Source organism: Danio rerio, chromosome 6, assembly GCF_052040795.2.
Source record: "Danio rerio strain M-AB ecotype USA chromosome 6, GRCz13ab, whole genome shotgun sequence".
Classification (NCBI taxonomy): domain Eukaryota; kingdom Metazoa; phylum Chordata; class Actinopteri; order Cypriniformes; family Danionidae; genus Danio; species Danio rerio.
The window spans coordinates 58,870,001-58,895,960 of NC_141026.1; the positions used below are offsets into that span (position 1 = coordinate 58,870,001).

The window sequence follows — 25,960 nt, forward strand, 5'->3', positions numbered from 1 at the left end:
CTCTGCTTGTGAGAAAAGTTGATTGTGATCTTGGGATCTTGGGATCTTCCTCATCATCACCTGCATGTGGGTTTGCTAACGCGTCTGTCATCGATGTTGATCATTCAAAATACAGACATATTACCACTATAAATTAATAAAATACGGTAATTTCCCGTAAAAATTACTTTTACGGTTTGTACCGTAATTTTAACGGTAACATACTGGCAACCACAGCTGCCGTTTTTTTTACCGTAAATTTTACGGATTGATTTTTTACAGCAAAGCCTACAGCAAATGAATTTGAGGACTACAAAAAAATACAACCCGGGCTCATTGTGGAAATGTAGCCCCGCGGACGTTTCTGCAGACCGCGATTTACGTCCCGGGAGGTACGTGTTCGAGCGTTTTTTTGTTTTCGTGGATCCGCGAGAGGCCGCTGTGCACGCTTTTTCGTGTCTCGGGCACCTCTCGGGAGCGTGCGGCGTTCGTGCCCGCGCCGTTCTCGCGCGAAAAGCCGCCAGATTGGAAAAAAAAAGAGCAAAAGCCCTCGTCTTCGATTTCGACCGCGTTTTCGGATCCCGCCGCGTTCTCGCCCTTATTTTTCGGATTCCGTTTTTCGTCTTACCTGATTTCCGGAACCTGCTGTTCCCTGGACTCGATCCCAGTCGTCGTCCACCGCGGCCGGCTCCGGCTCCTCCTCTGGGGCCTCCGCTCCGCCGACGCAACGCTGTGAGCTAAGCGGACAAACTGATTGCATCGGGAAAGCCCTCCACTCGGAGACGAGCCGTCGGCCGGCGAGCGCGATAAGGAGGGGCGGAGCGGCGCCACACCGCCCCGCAGCGTTCGCTCGAAAAAAAACAAACGCTGCCTTTACGTACCTCCGGCCACGTAAATCACGGTCTCCAGAAACGTCCGCGGGGCTACGTTTCCAGAATGAGCTTGGGTTGAAAAAATACGTCTGGGCTAGTGCAATCACAAATGCTTCAGGTTACGTGCGTTCACTTTTGTTGGTCAGTTAACCACTAGTTAAACTTCGCCGCTGAGACAACAGCTCTGCACAAGACGTTTGGCCAGCGGATAAATGAAAATGGTCATGCCCAACTGAGTCTGGTCTCTCTTAAGGTTTTTTTTCTCTTCACTCCCGCCAATTGGTAAAGTTTTTTTTTTTTCCCTGTCCGCTGTCGCTACTAGCTTGCATGGTTTGGGATTGGTAGAGCGACGCATTGATGGATTTGCTGCTCAAAGTTTAGGCCCTCAATAGTGACTAATAAACCACACTGAACTGAGCTGAACTTAAACACTAAATACTGAACTACACTGTTTCAATTTGCTTTGATCTTTTATGTGAAGCTGCTTTGACGCAATCTACATTGTAAAAGCCTATACAAATAAAGATGAATTGAATTGAATAAACAAGAATAACGAATAACCTTAGAAGTGAAGTGCTTCAATACAAGTCCGCTATATGCTTCAGTGCCAAAACACGAGATGTTGTGAGATTGTGTTGGTTTGGTAAATAAAATAATAATCTAGCCTAAACAAAATGAAAGTTACATTTTCAAATTTAATTTAATTTCAAAATTAAAGTTTCAGAGAAGCCTATCTTAAAGTGTTACTATTAATGACAAATTTGAATAAGCAGGACAGGCTTTTACAATGTAATAGAACAAACTCTGTTGGAAAGATGAGAGCAGTGGCGCCTGCAGCCGTACATTGTGTGTACCAACCATGGAGGGCTTGAATTAATGGCGCTTATTTATTTATTCATTCATTCATTTTCTTGTCCGCTTAGTCCCTTTATTAAGCCGGGGCCACCACAGCGGAGGTAACCGCCAACTTATCCAGCAAGTTTTTACGCAGCAGATGCCCTTTCAGCCGCAACCCATCTCTGGGAAACATCCATACACACATTCAAACACACATACAGACTACAGACAATTTAGCCTACCCAATTCACCTGAACTGCATGTCTTTGGACTGTGGGGGAAACCAGAGCACCCGGAGGAAACCCACACGAAGGCAGGGAGAACATGCAAACTCCACACAGAAACACCAACTGAGCCGAGGTTCGAACTAGCGACCCAGCGACCTTCTTGCTGTGAGGCGACAGCACTACTTACACTTAAAAATTTTAAAGAAAGTAGTTAAAGTTTGCATAGCCAATAACTGGTCATATCCATATGTAGTTACGTTTTTTGAGAGGTGCACGTCAACGCCGTAGCATACGTGTGGGGTTGACGCATAAGTATAAATCAGCCTAAATCAGATGCTTTGTTTCTAGTGAAGATTTAGAAAAACTTGTTTATGCTTTTATCAGCAGCAGGGTGGATTACTGTAATGGACTCCTCACTAGTCTTCCTAAATAGACAGTCAGACAGTTGTAGCTCATCCAGAACGCTGCAGCGAGAATTCTAACCAGAACCAGAAAATCAGAGCACATCACACCTGTCCTCAGGTCTCTACACTGGCTGCCAGTTACATTCAGAATAGATTTTAAAGTATTATTACTGGTCTATAAATCACTAAATGGCCTAGGACCTAAATACATCACAGATATGCTCACTGAATACAAACCCAACAGATCACTCAGATCATTAGGATCATATAAACTAGAAGTTCCAAGAGTTCAGTCAAAGCAGGGTGAATCGGCTTTTAGCCACTATGCCCCCCGCTGCTGGAATCAGCTTCCAGAAATGATCAGATGTGCTCCAACATTAGGCACATTCAAATCAAGACTGAAAACACATCTGTTTAGCTGTGCCTTTACTGGATGAGCACTGTGCTGCGTCCGACAGATTGCACTATCATGTTTTTCTCTTCTTCTTCATTCTTTCATATCACATTTTACCTGTTTTTATGTTTTGTTTTGTTTTTACGCAGTTTTATTATTTGTTTTTATTTTTATTTTACTTGTTTCTTTTATTCTTGTTTATGTAAAGCACTTTGAATTGCCATTGTGTATGAAATGTGCTATATAAATAAACTTGCCTTGCCTTGCCTTGCCTTTAGACACAAACATGGGATCGGTTGTCGTGAACTATGCCACATTACAAGAGAAAAAACGATTGTATCTTGTGTCACGACGTCTATTTATTGTTTACGAATCTCTATGACACCCTACGTCAAAAAAAATTGTGCCAAAATCGTGTGATCTGACAGGGGCTTTACTCCCTGATGAATCTGGGGTCACCACAGTGGAATAAACCGCCATTTTATCCAGCATATGTTTTACTAACGCAATCTCACAGCAATTCGTAACTTTTTGATTTAGTGGCTAATTCGTATGAATTTGTACGATCTAATTCATACAATTTAGGATGATTTGTTAATCCCCCAATGACGGTTGGGGTTAGTTGTGGTATTGGGTGCAACGCCCTCTTTTTAAAATCTTACATTTTCGTACGACTGAACTCTGAATAAGCCACTAAACTGACAAAACGTAAAATACTTACATTTCCTCGTGAGACCAGGCTGGTTTTACGCAGCGGATGCCCTTCCAGCTGCAACCAATCACTGGGAAACATCCATACACACCCATTAACTATGGACAATTTAGCTTACCCAATTCACCTGTACCGCATGTCTTTGGACTGTCAGGGAAACCGGATCACCCGGAGGAAAACCAGGCCAGCATGGGGAGAATATGCAAACTTCACACATAAACGCCAACTGAGTAGCTGGGACTTGAACCAACGACCTTATTTCTGTGAGGCCATCGTGCTACCCAAAAAAAAAGTTCTGTACGTACAACTTTTTTAAAAGTAAAGCACTAGACACTAAGGGAAAAACCTGCATGTGTAAAAGAAGTAACTGATGGGATTAAACATAGTCTTTTTTTAAACACCCCGCTACATATTGTGCTAAATGTTCTGCAAGGAGTAATTGACAGAATTGTAATGTTAGGCTGAATGATTCTTTAAGCAGACATCAAAAAGCAGAAGTTTCTGACTTCAAAAGCCGAATAGATTGAGGCAGTGCTGAAACCGTCCAGCAAATCTCACCATCTACGCACACTAAATACGTGCAGAGGAGGATTAGATATTAATCCCATTTTATTCAATTTAACACCGAGTGAAAGCAGAATCATTTTCATTTTGAATATTTAAAGTCAATCTGTTTAAAATAGACCAGAACGACCCATTTCTGCTCTCCTCCGTCTCCGAATGTGGCCATTTGAATAAAGCGCTCACAGCGATGAAATACCTAATATCTGCCATATCTTCCTCTGATATCCATCAGCGAATCCTTCTTTACACGCTGTGCTTTTTTTCCAGTCTCTGCTACTTTATTAAAAAAAGTTGTACCATGCAGTGAGTGTCCACCTTTATGGCGGCCCTGGTTCAGGAAGTCATTTTCTCCTTCGTTTTCTCCACAGGGATTGTGAGAAATCCATCACTAAAGCCTGAACTGTGGAGCAGTGGCCACAAATATGATCACCGTATTATTTTCCATAACGCATGGTATTGATGTTCATCACAATGTTCATTTGCTATTAATTAAGTAATTCATTTTCCTTCAGCTTAGTCTCTTATTTATTAGGGGTCGCAACAGCGGAATGAACCACCAACTATTCGGGCATATGTGGCAAACCAGTAATGGAAAACACCCATACACATTCACATTTACACACACTAAGCCACCCATTTGCCATTAACAGAGAAGGAAATTAATGTTTGTAAGAACGTTAGCAATGAATGTAATAAATATTTGTTAAGCTCAACAACCTAAGCTATATTATTTAAATCATTATTATGATTATTATTAATTTTATTATTATTATTATTATTATTATTATTATTATTATTACTATTATTATTATTATTATTATTATTATTATTATTATTATTATTAATAATAATAATAATAATAATTTTGTCATTATCATTATTATTATCATTATTATTATTATTATTATTATTATTATTATTATTATTATTATTATTATTATTACTACTACTATTATTATTACTATTATTACAACAATTATTATTATTATTATTATTATTATTATTATTATTATTACTACTATTATTGTTATTATTAAAATATTAATATTAGTATTATTGTTTTTGTCATTACTATTATTAATATCATTATTATTATTATTTAAATAATAATAATAATAATAATAATAATAATAATAATAATAATAATAATAATAATAATAATAATAAAGTTATTATCATTTATATTATTATTATTATTATTATTATCATTATAGTTACTATTATTATTATTATTATTATTATATTATTATGAATTCTGTTAAATTATTTAATAGCTTACAATTTGATCATCAGAAATGGTGTCTAATTATGTGAGTTGATAAAACGTTTAATAATCATTTTAAAATGCAATCAAAGGACAATACAACAATTTTTTGGCAATCAAACATAGCATTTTTAGGTTTAAATCAAATACTGTAAGATGCTGTAAAACAGAAATAAACAATTAAACTGTTCTTTGGTGGATTGTTATGATAATATTTCTCCCATAATTTCTTCAAGCTGAATCAGACTTTGTAGTGAAGAAGTGTTCTGGAAAGGAGAGATTTCCCAAACGATGCATCGTGTGATAGTTCAGCCGCAAGTTATGACGTTGTTTGGGGAACACACCGCTGACTGAATGCGTTCATCATAAAGAAAAAAAAATCATGCTCCATGGATGTTTTAAGCGCGACTAAATTATTATTTTCATTTTTGTGTGAACTATTCCTTCAAGTCAATGAATGTGTTTAATCCACAGCAGCTTTCCATTTGATTCGATTATCCGGCAATGCATCATGACAGGCCTGCTCACCTACTGACCTGAACAATCAGCATCATAATGCGTTTCAGGTATTTTTGTTGTGCATTTGGATGTCGTGACTGGTCTAGAGATGATGAGCATTGTCAGTCAACACTGATCAAATCAGGTCGGACGTCAAAATGCCGGAGTTCAAAGCCAGTGACATAACCTTTCCATCAGCGCTCCTGCACATCCATCACATCTCTCCACCGAAACCATCCATCATGCAGCACTTTTGTCACATGCAGGCATTTCAGCCAGAGATTGGGCTGCTGTCAGGAGACAATGAGGGCCTGTTTACACCTGGTCACTTCATGCATTTTGTCTGATTAAACAGCTATCCGATTCGTGAAAATGCTTCCATTTACATTAGATCCCACACAGTTTAAGTGTGGTCAGGAAAGCAACGTTTAACACAGGGGCAAACAGATGTATTCAGGCAATCCAGAGACATGGTCAAAACACTGGACAATAGTCAGTACAGGTAGGCAGCAGGTAACGTAAATAAACAAAGGACTAACATGTTTGAATGTTCAGAAACAGTATAACAAGACTCAGCAATGAGAGACTCAAAGTGAGCCGTATATACAGTTGAAGTCAGAATTATTAGCCCCCCTTTGATTTTTTTTCTCTTTTTTAAATGTTTCTTAAATGATGTTTAACAGAGCAAAGAAATTTTCATAGTATTTCCTATAATATTTTTTCTGCTGGAGAAAGTCTTATTTGTTTTATTTTAGCTAGAATAAAAGCGGTTATTAATTTTTTAAACACCATTTTAAGGACAAAAATTTTAGCCCATTTAATCTAATTTGTTATTCAAAAGTTTACAGAACCTGCCTATTTAACCTAATTAACCTAGTTAAGCCTTTAAATGTTACGAGCCAGTTTAAGCTAACCTTCTATGTTGTTAACTTCAGCTGTTTCTCCTCTCAATCAGCACAAGCGCGCAAGCATTACTCACCTGTTTCCATTTGAGTCTGGTCCCTCCTTAAATACCTGTTCCCCCTTGTTACTCTTTGTCGGATTATTGTTTGTTATTTAATGCTTATGTACCCACTCTCGCTTGCTAGTACATTTTACTATTTCTGCAACCCAGTCTAGTCTAGTCCAGTACGGTTTATTATCTACTACTTATCATTTCATTACTTCAACTGTATGTATAGTGCAATCAGTCCACGGGGAGCATCAGCTATGTAAGTCTAATCAAAGGAAACCTGGAGCAGGTGTGTGTGCATGTTGCATGTATGGAGTCGTAGTACAAAATGTGGCGGATTTGTAGTTCACCAGCTACAAAAAAAGTTCATCTGCAGATTGCCGGTGATCATAACATTAGCCCTCCTGTGAATTTATCTTTCTTTTTTTAAATATTTCCCAAACAAAGATTAACAGATTCAGGAATTTTTCACAGTATTTCCAATAATATATATATATATATATATATATATATATATATATATATATATATATATATATATATATATATATATATATATATATATATATATATATATATATATATATTTATTTATTTATTTTAGGCTTATTTGTTTTATTTTGGCTAGAATACAAGCATTTTTTAATTATTTAAAACATATATATTTTAAGGTCAATATTATTAGCCCCCATAAGCAATATTTGTTTCCAATTGTCTACAGAACAAACCACTGTTATACAAGGACTTGCCTAATTACCCTAATTAACCTAGTTAAGCAATTAAATGTCACTTTAAGCTGAATACTAGAGTCTTGAAAAATATCTATTTAAATTTTATTTACTGTCATCATGGTTATAAGAAATGAGGTATTGAAACTGTTAATGATATTTATTAAGCTGCTAAAATCTTTTTTTTTTTTTTCCATTAAACAGAAATCGGGAGAAAAATAAAAAGGGTGGCTAATAATTCGGGAGGCTGCGCATCAATGGATTTGCTCTTCAGTGTCACATAACCAGCGATCGCTCGCCAGAGATCGCTGGTTCTCACAACAAACCATGGACTACACTTCCACCTTTTCCTGGACTACATATTCATACATGCACTTCTCCCAGACACCCATGCTCACACATCTAGCCTGATTACATTCTCACCAGCTGAACTTTGTCAGAGACTGATTAGAGACACTACATAAGCCACTCATTCACCCATCCTGTTTGGCCGAGTCTTGATAGCTCTACCAGTAGCATTAAGCGTTTTCCCTGTCTTGTTTTCCTGTGTTTAAATCTAAATCTTGCTCATCCGTGTTCTCCTGTTTAGCCGCCTGCCTTATGACCTGTTACCTGTATACGATTCTGGATTTGCCTGCACATACCTGTTTACACCTGATTTGACAATTGCTTGAATAAACCTGCATATTGGATCTTACCTCTAGTTGTCTCTGTCACTACTCCCCGTCGTAACATTCAGCTTTTGGACTATCAGCAATGAAAATTAAACCACACTGAACTGAACTTCAACTCTGAAAACTGGACGAACACACTTTCAAATTACTAGAGCTTCTATGTTAATCTGCTTTGACACAATCTGCATCGTAAAGTGCTATAGAAATAAAGATGAATTGAATTAAATTGCATAGTCAAAAATAAAAGGAAACAACCTGATGCATTTAGTCCCATACAGTTTTTTTTTTTTTTTTCGGAATGTGTCCCAAGACACCTACTGAAGTGGTTTGCACAATCGTATTTTTATCCATCTCGAATGCATTTCAGAGGATATTTACACCTGTCCATTTCCCAATCAGATAGCTAGCTGATAAAATGCATGAAGTGACCTGGTGCAAACAACCCCTAAGACTCTACACCATGCACAGGCATGTTCCTTCAATCACAGGTAAAGACCCACATGTCATTCAGGATAATTACACAACAGCACCGATGCAGAACTAAAACCCGAAGTCACCCTGAACTTCAACGCTCTTCTCCTGCTGCCTCAAAAAAAAAAGTTATTTTACTTCTGGAAATGCAAATCCGCCAGCTTTGTGTGTCTATTATCTGACGCTGGCAGAAACCATATTGGTGAATCATTCAAAGGGGTTTTGAAGATCCCTTCTAAAACTATAGTAAGACATCTGTTGCACAACTTGTACAAGCATGGTATTATTTTTGCATGCATCGGAAGAGTTCTGAATCTGCGGGCAAGGAATTGCTCAAGCTTTAATATTTAAAGCGTTACTTTGGCTCTCGCATCTCGAGGAAGGGAAGAGATGCATTTGGTTTAATTATTCACTTTACTCAAAACAAACAAGAGGCAGACTCTGCAAAAAAAGAGAGACATCAGGATGTGCTTCAAAACTAAACACTGAGGAGTCTTGTTGAGATTTCTGTTACATCTTGTTAAAAAGCACAGGTGATGGAAAAAACTTCTCATAATTAGTGCAGTATTTTAAATGTTATATCAATGCATTTTTAATCACTGAGTTAAACGGCAAATATGAGTCACTTTGATGCCACTGGCATTTTCTTTAAATGTTTACCAGTAATTTAAATCAGGCTTTGACTTTTATTTTATTGTATTTATTTATTTATTTTGGACCTGCATTGAATATCAAATCAGATTCTGTATAATTTAGAGGCCAGTTGCAAAGGCATGCATTTACTCTACCTAAAACGTGCTTTTTAAAATGTGGCATTATGAATAAAGAATAATTGAATAATTAGTTGCTGATTTTGGTGGTTTATGAGGACTTTCCATTGGTGCAATGCATTTGTTATTTGGTGCATATATATATATATATATATATATATATATATATATATATATATATATATATATATATATATATATGTGTGTGTGTGTGTGTGTGTGTGTGTGTGTGCGTGTGCGTGTGCGTGTGTGTGTGTGTGTGTAATACATGTAAAAAAATGTTAAGTATGATTTTTAAAGTTTGGAATTACGAGGACACATTTTGTGTCCCCATGAACACACAAGGACACAATAATTCTGTATGATGACATGGGTATGACCTTGATATTACAGCATTGAGGTGGTTTATTCAATTCAATTCAATTTTAATTCACCTTTATTTGTGTAGCGCTTTTACAATGTAGAATAAAGGTGATTGACTGATTGATTGATTGATTGATTGATTGATTGATTGATTGATTGATTGATTGATTGATTGACCGACCTCTGGCATATTGTGACTGTGAAAATACCTCATTAGAATGTATTATTTTTAACCGTTTTGAATTACAAAGACATGCAGCATGTCCCCATAAACCACCTCAAAACTGTAATATCCAGGTCATACCCATGTCATTATACAAATTTGTGTCCTCACAAGACTGACTGACTGACTGGTTGGTTGGTTGGTTGGTTGGTTGGTTGGTTGGTTGGTTGGTTGGTTGATTGATTGACTGATTGATTGACTGATTGATTGACCGACTGACTGACTGACTGACTGACTGACTGGTTGGTTGGTTAGTTGATTGATTGATTGATTGATTGATTGATTGATTGATTGATTGATTAATTAACCTCGGGCATATTCTGAATGTAAAAATACCTCATTAAGTATTATTTTTAACCATTTTGAATTAAGAGGACACACAGCATGTCCCCATAAACCACCTCAATGTTTTAATGTCCATGCCATTATACAAATTTGTGTTCTCCTCTGCTAAAAAATCCAGCTTAAACCAGCCTAGGCTGGTCGGCTGGTTTTAGCTGGTCGACCAGGCTGGTTTTAGAGGGGTTTTGGCCACCTCCAGGCTGGTTTCCAGCCATTTGCAGCCTGGTCTTAGCTGGTCAGGCTGGAAAATGACCAGCTAAATCCAGCTAAAACCAGCTTGACCAGTCTGGTTTAAGCTGGACAAAGCTGGTTTTGGCTGGGCTCCCAGCCTGCTAGGCTGGTCAAGCTGGTTTTAGCTGGTCATTTCCCAGCCTAACCAGCTCCGACCAGGCTGGAAATGGCTGGAAACCAGCTTGGAAGTGGCCAAAACCCCTCTAAAACCAGCCTGGTTGACCAGCTAAAACCAGCCAACCAGCCTAGGCTGGTTTAAGCTGGATTTTTCAGCAGGGTCATAAACCACCAAAACCGGTGCACTCACACAAAAAGAAAGAGAAAAAAAAAAGAGAGAATTTCTTTGATTGATTAATTGATTGATTCATTCATTGATTGATTCATTGATTCATTGATTCATTCATCCATTAAACAGTCAAATCTGTAATATTGCTGAATAAGCTGAATTCTTAACATCCAGTATCACCTAGTCCTTCAAAAAACATTCTAATATCCGACTATGATGCTTAACAAACCACAAACTATATATAGAGATGTTTGTATTGGTAAAATCGCAAATAAATCTTTAATCAGTTTCATCAGAGTATCGGGCAGAAAGGCAGCGTCAGAATGCATAGTTCATGAACCACTGTCAAAATTCTGTGCAAAACAAACAAAGCTAGACATGCTCTAGCGATTTGAGGCTAATGTGATTATTGGGCAGAGAGACAGAGAGAGAGAGCGCGTGTTTGTCCCTCTCTAGCCAACATGGAGCATCTATAGTGTGTGAATAATACACAAACAAATGTGACTTGGCTTCGACAGCACGCTAAAGGCCACGAATATGAGCGCAGACACTGGAGACGAAAGAGAGGCAGAAAATGACAAAGGCGGTAAGTGAAAATGAATATGCCTGGGGCTCGTCCGTGATTACTTTTTTTATGATTATTGCTGAATTGTGTCTGCCGGAGTGGGAAGACGGCGCTCCAGCTTATTAGATCAGTTGTTCACACATCTACAGGCGTCTTTGCTGGAAAGCCAGCACGCGCTACATGTCGCTAAATTAGCTCTGTCTGCGGAGGGACAATTAGCCCTGTTACTCGCGGCCACGCGTTAGCTGGTCAGTTAAAGCCTTTTGGATGGAAAATTACTGAAGCTCTTTATGGCAGATCAAGGCGAGCGCTGAAGTTTAATATGAACACGAGGCATGACCCGACGCTTCACATCTCTGCATTGTTAACGAACATCTACTACCAATTACAGCGCTCGTGTCCTCGGCTGGAGGCCTGAAATTAGCTGTGCAGATAAGAATAGCGTGTAGAAATCACAATATAGATAATTATATATTGTTTTAAATGTAAAATAATGAAAAACATATATGTGTGATAGCATTTTCTTGTGTTAGTTCACATTTTTAGCACCTTTCAATAAATTGGTACCAGGTTTTGGAGCTTTTTTTAGCATGTATTTATTACGTTTAGGTTCACCATTAGCATTTTAGCATGATGATAGCAGTTTTAGCATGTTTATAACTTGTTCCTAACTTGTTTTAGCACACCATAAGGATGTATTACGTGTTACTAGCATGCTACTAGCAATCTTTACCACAATAAAAGGTTAGCATTGAGTTGTTAGCATCTTACTAGCATGTTTTTGTTTTATCACACCTTGCTATGGTATTTATAACATGCGTTAATGTAACTGTAATGCTAATGTCAAATAAATAACATTGTTTACCACGACATACTGTTTACCATGTTTATTCCATGTTTACCATGTTGAATGAATGAATGTTTTAACATTCTTTTTAATATTTTGTTGATATATGCATGTTGCTACCCTGCTGAAAAATCCAGCTTAAACCAGCCTGGGCTTTTTTTAATACACATTAACATGCTGCTAGCATGTTTCTATCATCTTGTTAACATTAAAGTAGCATAGCCTATTTTGATAGTGTGCATTAGCATGTTGCAAACATAGATCAACATACTGGTAGCATGAATCAGCATGTTGCTAGCAGGAATAATTCGTTTTCTAGTATATTTCTAGCATGGACAACATTCAAGTAACATTAATTATCATTTTGATAGCATGTTTTGAACAGCTTGTTAATATAAATGAAGCATGTCGTGATAGTGTGGATTAGCATGTTGCTTACATTACACTGTAAAAAATTTCCAGGTTTTCACAACAAGTTACTGTAATTTTTCACAGTAAATTACATTAGTATCTCTTCACAGTATTTAACTGAAAAATTCACAGTAATATGTTGTATTCATAATTTTATTGTGAAATTACGGCAGGTAACATGATTACAGCAAATTACTGTGAAAAGGGCTATTTCTTTTGCACGTTAGTTATAGAAATTCAAACCTTTTTTTAACTCAATGTAGAAATTAATACAAATGAACTTTTAACAGATAATAACAGAATGTTATAGCCCCCAAAACTATTTGGTTACCAACATCTTTTTGGTTGTACTGCACCTTTATTTTATACAGTTAACATAGAATAGGAAATAATATTTAATGAACAACTGTGTGCTTAGCCAAAACATAATAAACTGGAATAAAAAGTAATTAATTAATGAAACCAAAGACTGTTAAACAGCCAACAATTATTTCAATGTCAGGGTAAATGTCTGCTTTAGACGGTTTCATGAGTATTGGGCACCTGTCATCGCCTGGAGGTCACTAATCTCAGAATTAAATATATATATAAGTTATTATTTTTTTATCTATATAAATAAACCACAGATTAGAGTTTTAAACAACTACATTCTAGCATGAAAAACAGTTAAAACTTCATTTTCGGACGCATATAGAACCATCGAAGACGGGGCAATTGTCCCAATGTCTAGCCTGAAGACAGGCGCCTCTCGGCGGATACATGAGTAATGAGCGCCGTTACCGCCTGGAGGTCATAGATCTCCGCTACCGGCAAAACACACTTAAAATTACACACAATCTTTACTAACAATCCACAGATTTAAGTTTTGAAGAACTACATTCTCGCATGAAAAAGTGTTAAAACTTTATTTCATTACATATTACAAGCAATATTTATAATATTATGTGCCTTCTCATCCACCATTACAGCTTGATGCAGCTTGGTGCGAAATGAATCCTGGGAGGAAAAAATAATAATTCTCAATACACTCCAAACGAACTTTATTCTTATTGTTGAAGTCAGAGATATGTAATATTTTGAATGGCGAAGAAAATAATTAACTTTATATTTCAATCAATATATTACTTTTGCACTGCTTCGGTTCAGGACTCGTGTGACATTGAATCAGATTCAGATATTTTATCAGACGTGTTCATGAGCTCATAGTCATCAACAAGCAATTTGTGTACATGCAGTACACGAACCAAGCAATATGATGAAATATTAATGAATTATATGTTTGCGTCTTACAATATTATACAAAACGGAATCGTTTTCAGGCGAATTCGACTCTTTACTGTTCACTTAAAGGAGCCGATTCATTGAACAGAACTGACTCGACTCGAACGCAAACAAGCGCCATCACCACAGACAACGCCTGAGTCGTCTCTTCACCCAACGGATTCATCCTCGGTAAGTGTTAAAATATGACTTTTGTCCGTTAAATGATTGTTGTATGTGTATTTCTGTATAGTGCATGTCATTTAACTGGAATTTACCGAGTACTTTAGTTGTACTCGCACGTACAGGGTTTAAGCGCGCCTTTTTTAAAAACAAGAAATTAACGACGCCAGATGGTGCCTGTAGTGTTTTCTGAGGTAACGTTATTAGCATAACGTTAACGTTAGTTCCTAAAAAAGAAAGGGAATTTTATTTAATTAACTTCTTGTTAACTGCATTTTCTGTTTCAGTACAAGACTGAAGTTAAGGTGAAATGACTAAAGTTAAGGTAAGCTCTGACCTTCACTTAAGTTAACGTTACGGTTACGTTAGTCACCATCATGTACGTTAATTTTGTATTCTGTAACGTTAACGTTAAGTTAGTTAAATAAACTAAACTCATTATGAAACAAGTCTTAACTGTTTTATTAAATGAGGCTTATAATACAATTCAGTTGTATTCTTTTAAACTAACACTAACACAGTACATATTGTATATTTCTCACTGGTGTTAATGCAGTGCTAACATTTACTAATGAGAACTAATTGCATATTGTCACTAACGTTAACTGTAGATTTTATTTTTTGGTGTTCAGGTGTACCTGATAATAGCTGAAGTGTGAGGCGAGTAAATTCTGAGCACACAAATATAACCTAAATTCATTATCACAATCTAAACATATATATATATATATATATATATATATATATATATATATATATATATATATATATATATATATATATACACACACACGAGTATGTGTGTGTTAGGTTGAGTCTTATTCTACTCTTATTATATTCATATATTTTTTTGCAGCCACAGCCATTGATGTTGAAACACTGATGCTACCAATCAACCATTGCTTGATTATTAAAGGTAATGTTGATGCCTCATTTTTATTAGATTTTTAAATGTCAGGTTTTTCACAGATTTGTTGTGAGCAGTTTCTTGTACAAACTCCTTTTCTTCTTCCAGAAGTTCCACCAGTACCTCCAGTAGTAGTAAATATTAGACAAAGATTTTTTTAAACTATAGTTTTTATTTTTATGAGCAATTTTACTGGGCATGTGTGTTTGTTTGCTTGGTTTTTAATAGGCAGAGCATGGAATGTCAACTTTGTTTCTACAAACAAATTTAATTATTCACAAACACCTCTAATTTAGTTCTTCTTTCCCCCTTTTAGTCTTATTCCTTGGAGGGTCGAGTGGTGATGGGACCTCACTTGGATTTCTCAACTGACTTTGGATCTGGTCTGAAACTGAAGTATGCTGAAGTTGCCTTTTGCACTCTGGAATTTAAGGTAATGTCTACAATAAATATTGTAACTGAGGGCTTGTTTTGGGGGGTCAAACAAGGAATGTATTGGAGCACAAGTCATGACTCCCCTTGTCCCCTTGTTATAAAGGGCCGTGTTGCAGACACAATTTGTTTGTCTGTGCTGGAGACCAGAGGGGAAGCTGTCTTTAAAAGGATGGGGCTCTTATACCATATGTGAAGTTACCTATTCAGGTGAGTGGATTACATGCAAGTCATTGCAAATGCATAAATAGTGGGAAATAGTGGGATTAAGTGAACCTCAAAAAACGTTGAAAAATATTTGGAATATTTGCAAAAAACTTGATTGAAATGAATACAACACAAGTGTAGTTTTTTTTGCAAAATTTTCCTAATATTTAAATCATGAAAAATTAGCTTGATGCAAGAAACATCCTGCTAGTATTCAAGAGCAAGTGCTGTGATGCATGTGTTAACTTTGCAATAAGTGTGAACCCAGCATTAGATTATAGTCTGTAAACAGAATGTGTAAATCAAATCAACTGTTTTAAAATGCTACTATTTGTTGTTGGACTGTTCTTGATTGTGTGTTTGTGATGGAAATGCTTTTCAGATGTTTTTGTTTAAATAATTGCAGTTTGACTGAGCTACAGTATTGTCAGCATGTTCAAACTGAGCTAACAGTAATTTTGCTCTGTAGTGCAGCAGTAGTGTCCCAGCAGTGTTGTATGAAGCTAACTGTTTGTCTGCCCTTTTGCTTATAGGTGCTTTTTGGGCACCAGTTTGGAGATCGAAGACAGACGAAGTCAAAGAAGCAGAGAAGACACATCAACCAGCAAGTGTGTAAAATTATCAGGAAAATGATTGACTTTGAATAGACGACTGCCTAATTTAGCAAGAAGTTTTGTCTCTCTCTCTCATGTATATGTATATATGTATGTATGTATGTATATATATATATATATATATATATATATATATATATATATATATATATATATATATATATATATATATAATGAGAGAGAGAGAGCGCACTCTGAAGCACTGCTTTTTATATGTATGCTAAATATGATGTCAGATTTTTTTATTAATATGTTCTTATAGTATTTTTTGAGGCTTCACCTTCACCTTTTGAAAGTTTTCTGAAATGTTTACACAGATGTCATTGAGCTGTTAAATAAATCTGTAAAATGTATGTGTGTTTGTTTTTATTTTGATTTTAGAGTCTTCTCAGATCACCCAAAAATGAAGATTCTGTCATCATTTACGCATCCTCAGGTTGTTTGGACACAAAGAGGAATATTTGATATTTTTATTCCTGTGTTTAACAAAAAAATCATTTTTAACAGAGCTGGAACAACCTGAGGGTGAGTAAATCAAGATAGAATTTTCATTTTTGTGTGACCTAAAATTGCTTTGAAATTTTACAGCACCAAACTGTTAAATTACAGTAATCCGGGATATAACTGTAACTTTACAGTTAAATCAGGTATTTAAACTGCAACCTACCGCTAAATCACAGTAATCGGTTTGCAAATTCACAGTAAAATATAGTTAATTCTACAAGATAATACTGTGAAATCACAGTAACATACTTTATTATCTACTGTAAAGTTACAATATATGGTTGTAATTTCACAATAATTTAATGTGACAAAACCACAGTAAATTACTGTGAACTACCTCACAATAATTTACTGTGAATTTACATACAGTAATTTACTGTGAAAGTAATGCAATTATTAGCCAGTAATTTACTGTGAATTTAAGGTCAAATTTTTTACAGTGTAGGTAAACATTCTGGTAGCTATAATTTTAACTATTTTAAGACTGCTAGCATGTTTCATTATGATAGTGTGGATTAGCATGTTGCTGACATAGGTAAACATACTGGTAACACAAATCAGCATGTTGCTAGCAGGAACTATATGTTTTCTAGCATGTTCCTACCATCAATAGCATAAATGTAACTTTAATTAACATACTGCTAGCATGTTAATATAGTTGTAGCATGTCGTGAGCATGTTGTGATAGTGTGGATTAGCATGTTGCTTACATTAGGTCAACATTCTGGTAGCCGCAATTTTAAGAATTATTAACATACTGTTAGCATGTTTCTATTAACATAAGTGAAGCATGTTGCAGTTTAATAGTGTGGATTAGCATGTTACAAACATTTTTCTAGTTGCAACATTCTGGTAGCATCAATTGGTATGTTTGTTAGCAGGAATTAATAGTTTTTAGCATGTTTCTAGCATGGACATCATATTTTAACAATGATGAACATACTGCTAGCATAGTTTTACTTTTTATTAACATAATGTTAGCTTGTAAAATGTTTAAAGTGTGAATTAGCATGTTGTTGACATATTGGTAGCACAAATTAGCATGTTGCTAGCAGGAATTATTCATTTTCTAACATGTTTCTAGCATGGACATCATAAATGTAACATTAATTAACATACAGCTAGCATTTTTCTACCAGCTTGTTATTATAAATGTAGTATGTCATGATAGTGTGGATTAGCATGTTGCTTACATTTTTTCAACATTCTGGTAGCCATAATAGCATGTTTATAATAATATAAGGGTATCATGTTGCAGTTTAATAGTGTGTATTAGCATGTTACAAGCATTTTTACAACATACTGGTAGCATAAACTAGCATATTTGCTAACAGAAATTAATAGTTTTCTAACATGTTTCTAGCATGGACACCAGACTTTTAACAATGAACATGCTATTAGCAAATTTTTTACTATTTTATTACCATAATGTTAGCATATCCATTTTGATAGTGTGGATTAGCATGTTGTTAACATAGGTCAATATACTGGTAGCATAAATCAGCATGTTGATAGCAGGACTGAAAAGTTTTGTAGCATGTTTCTTGCATGGACACCATAAATGCAACAATTAACATATAACTAGCATGTTTCGAACAGCTTGTTAATATAAATGTAGCATGTCATTATAGCCATAGTTTTAACAATTATTAACATACTGCTAGCATGTTTCTATTAACACAAGGGTAACATGTTGCAGTTTGAAAGTGTGGATTAGCAGGTTGCAAGCATTTTCCTAGTAGCAACATACTGGTAGCATGAATTAACATGTTTGTTAGCAGGAATTAATAGTTTTCTATCATGTTTTTAGCATGGAAACCATGTTTTAGGAATGATGAACATGCTGCTAGCATATGTTGTATTATTTTATTACCATAATGTTAGCATGTTGCAGTTTGATAATGTGGATTAGCATTACAAACATTACTGGTCAACATACTGGCATGAATTAGCATGTTTGTTAGTGTAACGGAGGCCAGCTAGTAAGTGCTGTGAAGGTAAACCTCACTCCTCTGCCATCCAAAGGTACTATAGCGACAGAGGCTAGAGGTCATGGTCTTTAGACTCCTTGTTAGAGCAACCAACTCCCATGTGGAAGGTCGCCGGTTTGATCCCAGCTCGGAGCGGGTTGGGTGGCGTAGGACCGCCGGGGTCACATTAGCAGGAATTAACAGTTTTTTAGCATGTTTCTAGCATGGACACCATCATTTTAACAATGAAGAACACGCTGCTAGCATATTTTGTACTATTTTATTAACACAAAACTAGCAGGTTGCAGTTTGATAATATGGATTAGCAAGTTTCAAGCATTACTGGTCAACATACTAGTGTGAATTAGCATGTTTGTTAGCAGATATTATAGTTTTTTTAACATGTTTCTAGCATGGACATCATCATTTTAACAATGATGAACACGCTGCTAGCATGTTTTGTACTATTTTATTACCATAATGTTAGCATGTTGCAGTTTGATAATGTGAATTAGCATGTTACAAACATTACCGGTCAACATACTGGCATGAATTAGCATGTTTGTTAGCAGAAATTAAAGTTTTTTAGCATGTTTCTAGCATAAACACCATCATTTTGACAATGATGAACACGCTGCTAGCATATGTTTTAATATTTTATTAACAATGTTAGCCTGTTGCAGTTTAATAGTGTGGATTAGCATGATAAAAGCATGTTTCTAGTATAGGTAAACATACTGGTAGCCTATTATAATATTAGCATATTGCTATCAGGTCTCTGTCAGGTTTGGTGTTGCATCTTGAAGGCTCTTGTTTATTGTGAACTTTACTAGTGAGCCGCAGGTTTGGAGTTGAGCAGTGTGTGTGTGTGTGTGTGTGATGTTGAATGAAGAGTGTGTGCCCTCCTCCTCCTCTGGATAAGAGTGTTAGCGCTGCACCATAAACAGCAGCTGAACACAGAAGGAAGTGCTGGACTAAGCAGAGCTGTTATTTCATTACAGCCGCCGCTGTTCAATGTATAAAACATGAAGTAATGTGTAATGTGAGTGAAGGGTTGAGGCTGCAGGACTGTGTGTCAATAAACGCTGCGCCGCACCGCTGATGTGCTGAGGAAGCAGGAATTAATTTCAATCAGGAAGTTCACGGGCGTGCGGCGCTGCACTGATTACATTATTCTAACCTGCATTTAAAAGCTGTTATATCCACAAACACCAACACAAGAGCTGGAGCTGAGACAAAAGCCTGCAGCACACCGAAGACAATACCAATACTGTGACTAATGGCAAAACCATATTCATTCAATGGTCCTAGTATGGTGTTTCTGTTACAGTACGCTAGAATACTTTGGGGGGGGAAATGGCAAATGCTGTTCTGCCATGAAAGTAATTGAAAAGAAAACTGCTCTCCTGTGGATCTTGGGCAACAATCACAAACAATATGAACAGATATAAAAAATATATATAATATTTCAGCTTGTTGCCAAAACAAGACTAAACTACAACTATAAACTATATATTAAAAATGACAAAAACTATATTGACTAAACTTTATGCTTACACTAAACTTTGAGATTGATCATGCTTGAAGTTGAAGTACACCGTGCTCAGCACAAAATGAGTACAGCCCGTTTTAAAATGAATTTCCCCTTTATAAGGGAACTCCAACATGTGTCTGATAACAGACTATGGTCTGACGTAATCCCATAGTAAATAAATCTGAGGAATATTGCTAAGTTACGAAGTATGCTATCCATTTCAGATGCCGAAAAGCTCCCTACTGAAAAAAAAACAGCTTAAACTAGCCTAAGCTGGTTGGCTGGTTTTAGCTGGTCGACCAGGCTGGTTTTAGAGGGGTTTTGGCCATTTCCAGGATGGATTACCAGCTAAAACCAGCTTGACTAGCTTAGCCAGGCTGGGAGCCCAGCCAAAACCAGCTATGTCCAGCTTAAACCAGGCTTGTCAAGCTGGTTTTAGCTGGATTTAGCTGGTCATTTTCCAGCCTGACCAGCTAAGACCAGGCTGGAAATGGCTAGAAGCCAGCTTGGAAATGGCCAAAACCCATCTAAAACCAGCCTGGTCGACCAGCTAAAACCAGCCTACCAGCCTAGGCTGGTTTAAACTGAATTTTTCAGCAGGGCTAGTTCATGCTTTTATGACTTTTAGGCTGGATTACTGTAATGCTCTGTTTGCTGGCTGTCCAGCATCCTCTATTAACAAACTTCAGCTAGTACGAAACAAGGTTATAATAGTTAACAAAAACGAACGAAAAAACGAAAACTAAAATGTAAAATAATTGCCGTTAACTAAAATAAAAAATAAATACAAGAGTTTAAAAAAAAAAACTGTACTAACTGTAACTAATGTAACTAACTGAAACTGTATCATGTACATACAAAACTAACTGAAACTAACTCAAATTATAGCTAAAACTTCCTTCGTTTTCGTATTTGTAAATGTATTTAATACATAATCTTGCTGTGAGCCGTTTAGAAGTAAATATAATAGAATGGAGAAATTATGACGTCACCTTGTAGACTAATCGGCTGCTAGCATAAAATCGGTTCCCTCGACAAATCCAAATAGGATATTCCCATAGGCTTTTTGAAGATTGCAAATAATAAACTCTGTGTTCAAACACTGTTCATTACCATTAAGTTTTGTCCAGCCGCATACTCCTCACACCAAAATACAACTTTAAGCACTTTTACATCTTAAATGAAAACGCAAGAACTGAACATTTATAAACGGACTACAGAGCCTACCGGGCACTCGCCTGTGACGTAGGCACCACCTTACTACAGGCAACTTTTCTAGCTTATTTTTAGAAATATGCTCTATGACAGAGTAAATCTCTCTGTTTATTACATTATAATACACGCTATATATTGTAAACAAATAAATATGAAAAAACACATAGACCTACATTCATTTTGGATTGTTTTTACATGGGAAATACATCTGTTTTGCTTTACGGTTGTAAAAGTTTTAAAACTGTATTCATAAATGTGCCTACATAGTATTATCATAAGACATTTAAATAAGTGTATCGCTTGCGTGCACACAGCCAGCTTACCTTAACAGTAAGGCAACAGTAGGGTTTTCTCATCAGTACTGTGTGTCTAACCTCAGAAGCAGCCTTGCACACATATTGTACTTAAGGCTGCTATCTTGTGGGCTGCTGTATTTGAGTTTGAGGATGGGTAGATGGTGTTGGTAGATGATAGTGTTCAAGTGTCCTCTCAGTATACATGTTTCAAAAAATGTATGATAGGTATTTGTTTTTATCATACAATAATTTTCCTGTTGATTTTGAATCTTGCACCTAACAAATACCCTTGTTTAAAGAAAAAAAAAAAAACTAGTACTGAAACTAATAAAAACTAAACTAAAACTAAGACAATTCAAAATATAGAAACTTATAAAAACTAAACTAAAACTAAGACAATTCAAAATATAGAAACTTATAAAAACTAAACTAAAACTAAGACATTTCAAAATATAGAAACTTATAAAAACTAAACTAAAACTAAGACAATTCAAAATATAGAAACTTATAAAAACTAAACTAAAACTAAGACATTTCAAAATATAGAAACTAATAAAAACTAAACTAAAACTAAGACATTTCAAAATATAGAAACTAATAAAAACTAAACTAAAACTAAGACATTTCAAAATATAGAAACTTATAAAAACTAAACTAAAACTAAGACATTTTAAAATATAGAAACTTATAAAAACTAAACTAAAACTAAGACATTTTAAAATATAGAAACTAATAAAAACTAAACTAAAACTAAGACAATTCAAAATATAGAAACTAATAAAAACTAAACTAAAACTAAGACAATTCAAAATATAGAAACTTATAAAAACTAAACTAAAACTAAGACATTTCAAAATATAGAAACTTATAAAAACTAAACTAAAACTAAGACAATTCAAAATATAGAAACTTATAAAAACTAAACTAAAACTAAGACATTTCAAAATATAGAAACTAATAAAAACTAAACTAAAACTAAGACATTTCAAAATATAGAAACTAATAAAAACTAAACTAAAACTAAGACATTTCAAAATATAGAAACTTATAAAAACTAAACTAAAACTAAGACATTTTAAAATATAGAAACTAATAAAAACTAAACTAAAACTAAGACATTTTAAAATATAGAAACTAATAAAAACTAAACTAAAACTAAGACAATTCAAAATATAGGAACTAATAAAAACTAAACTAAAACTAAGACAATTCAAAATATAGAAACTAATAAAAACTAAACTAAAACTAAGACAATTCAAAATATAGAAACTAATAAAAACTAAACTAAAACTAAGACAATTCAAAATATAGAAACTAATAAAAACTAAACTAAAACTAAGACAATTCAAAATATAGAAACTAATAAAAACTAAACTAAAACTAAGACAATTCAAAATATAGAAACTAATAAAAACTAAACTAAAACTAAGACATTTCAAAATATAGAAACTAATAAAAACAAGTAAATCTGCCTCTAAAACTAATTAAATTAACTGAATTTGAAAGCAAAAATTCAAAATCAAATAGAAACTAAAACTAATGAAAAATCCAAAACTATTATAACCTTGGTACAAAATGCAGCTGCCAGAGTTCTTACTAGGTTTTAAGAAAAGGTGCAATAAAATCAGTCATTTTAGGCTGCAAAAGTCAGAAATAAGTCTTGCAAAATCCTGGAGGGACTGTGTACTATAGTACTCTATATTATACATATAGTGTATATTAGATTATATGGTATTTCCCCAGAGCGGTTTGAGATACAATATGTGTTGTCTTACCGACAGGAGAGAGCTCCGCCACGCTGCCGATGTACGGTCCCTCTAGAAACTTGGGCTCACTGTCATTAATGTCCTGCACTTTAATGACGAACTCGGACTCGGGTTCGAGAGGCTCGTCCGTCTGCCGGTCTCGCGCTTGAGCTCGTAGCGTGTAGAAGGTTTTCTCCTCGCGGTCCAGCCTCTCGGTGGCGTGGATGTCGCCCGTCACCTCGTCTATGATGAAGATGCTGCCCGCTCCTTCTCCAGAGATGGTGTATTTGATGGAGCCGTCGCCTTCATCTGAGTCCGAGTGAATCTGAACAACACACACAGAGTCACACACTTAGCAAATGAATTCTGGATTATTAGCACCTCTGTAAATATTTTTCCCCAATTTCTGTTTAATGCAGAGATTTTTTCCAACACATTTCTGCACATAATAGTTTTAATAACTCCTCTCTAATAATTAATTTATTTTATCCTTGCCATGAAGACTGTAAATAATACTTGACTAGATTTTTTCAATATACTAGTATTCAGCTAAAAGTGGCATTTAAAATTTGTTTAATTAGTCAACTTAAGGTAATTAGGCAAGTCGTTGTATAACAGCGGTTTGTTCTGTTCTAGACAATCAAAAACAAATATTGCTTAAGGGGGCTAATATTATTAACCTTAAAAAATTATATATATATATATATATATATATATATATATATATATATATATATATATATATATATATATATATATATATATATATATATCTTTTTAGGAACTGCTTTTATTCTAGCCGAAATAAAACAATTAAAACTTTCTCCAAAGACAAAATATCATAGGAAATACTGTGTTGAACTGTTGAACATAATTTCAAAAATATTTAAAATATAAAAAAACAAAAACAAACACAGGAGGACGAATCATTTTGATGGCAACTGTAGGATCGTAGAAATTGAGTTTGGTCAATCACAGTGCACAGTTAATAAAGGAATAGTTCATCCAAAAAAAAACGTATATTCTAACACAAAAGAGATATTTTGAAGAATGTTGGAAACCTGTAGCCATCGACTTCTATTTTTTATTTATTTTTTTCTATTATGGAAGTGAATGGTTTTCAGTTTTCTTCAATATACAGTTGAAGTCAGAATTATTTGCCCCCTTTGATTATTTTTTTTTTTTCTTTTTTAAAAATTTCCTAAATGATGTTTAACAGGGCAAGGAAGTTTTTATAGTATGTCTGATAATATTGTTTTTCTTTTGGGGAAAGTTTTATTTGTTTTATTTCGGCTAGAATACTATCAGTTTTTATTTTTTAAACAACATTTTAAGGTCAAAATTATTAGCCCCTTTTAGCTGTATATTTTTTCGATAGTCCACAGAACAAACCATCATTATACAACATGCCTGATTACCCTAACCTGCCTAGTTAACCTAATTAACCTAGTTACGCCTTTAAATGTCACCTAAAGCTGTATAGAAGTGTCTTTTTATATTATTTACTGTCATCATGGCAAAGATAAAATAAATCAGTTATTAGAGATGAGTTATTAAAACTATTATGGTTATAAATGTGTTTAAATAAATCTTCTCTCCGTTAACCAGAAATTGGGGGAAAAATAAACAGGGGGGCGAATAATCCAGGGGGCTAATAATTTTGACTTCAACTCTAGATTTTGGTTAAAGTATTGTTTTTTTTTTTTTTAATCTTATTAGAAACATCACAATACAATACAATTCAGCTCAAACTCAGGAATTATGAATGTGTTTATCATCTTAAAATTACAAAGTTACAAGTGCACAAGAAAAGCATAAAAGTACACAAAAAATCACATTTGCTATTTGTTTAAACAACTTATTTAAAAATGAGCTAAGCAATACTATTATTGAGTTTTTTGGGGGGACAACTTAATTTATTTATGTTTAATACACTTAAATTTGTTAAAAAAAAATAAAAAAAATTCTTCAAAAGTCCTTCAAAAAGTCCTTCAAATGTCCTTCATGTTGCCCTAGCACAAATCGATTGTGTGGAACCAAGGATCTGTTACAGTGTAATGTTGAATTGAATTCACCTGAATACTTAAAGTTTTGCTTAAATCTCAAATTAATCTTGAATGAAATTGTATTGAAACAAAATTGCATGTGAAAAGAAATGCATTATTAATGAGTGAACAAGCGACTGAGTCTGAGTGCAGATCATATCCATGTCATGCATCCCTCTCTAATGTTTCCTGATCTGCCTCATGAGTGCAGTAACATGGCCAGTTTCCACATTAAAAGGCAAAATTCCCAGTTTTCCACCATGAGTTCTCACAGACTCCTGGCATCACATTCAGCCATTGCTATAGCAACCGGAGACTGACGACAAGACCTGAACAAATGCATTTCATCCTTTACAACATAATCCACAGACAAAACGCAGAGAAACGGTCTCCAAAACCAGAGAGAACTGCCCTTGTTTACTGGCTTATTACAT

General features: G+C 35.0%; 1 protein-coding gene and 2 long non-coding RNA genes across 6 annotated transcripts in view; 2 read left to right on the forward strand and 1 right to left on the reverse strand.

The window, feature by feature from the left end:
* Window positions 1-25,960, reverse strand: part of cdh22 (cadherin 22) — a 487,421-nt gene that overhangs the window by 194,349 nt on the left and 267,112 nt on the right. For all 4 annotated transcript variants that reach the window (NM_001443453.1, NM_001443451.1, NM_001443452.1 and 1 more), the window contains 1 exon segment: window positions 23,512-23,806. In NM_001443453.1, the coding sequence (NP_001430382.1) occupies window positions 23,512-23,806 (295 nt within the window).
* Window positions 13,988-14,764, forward strand: LOC147843700 (uncharacterized). The gene is made up of 3 exons (XR_015494396.1): window positions 13,988-14,066; window positions 14,345-14,382; window positions 14,690-14,764. It is a non-coding gene; the product is annotated as an uncharacterized LOC147843700 (long non-coding RNA).
* Window positions 14,853-16,274, forward strand: LOC147843701 (uncharacterized). The gene is made up of 4 exons (XR_015494384.1): window positions 14,853-14,973; window positions 15,281-15,397; window positions 15,503-15,606; window positions 16,137-16,274. It is a non-coding gene; the product is annotated as an uncharacterized LOC147843701 (long non-coding RNA).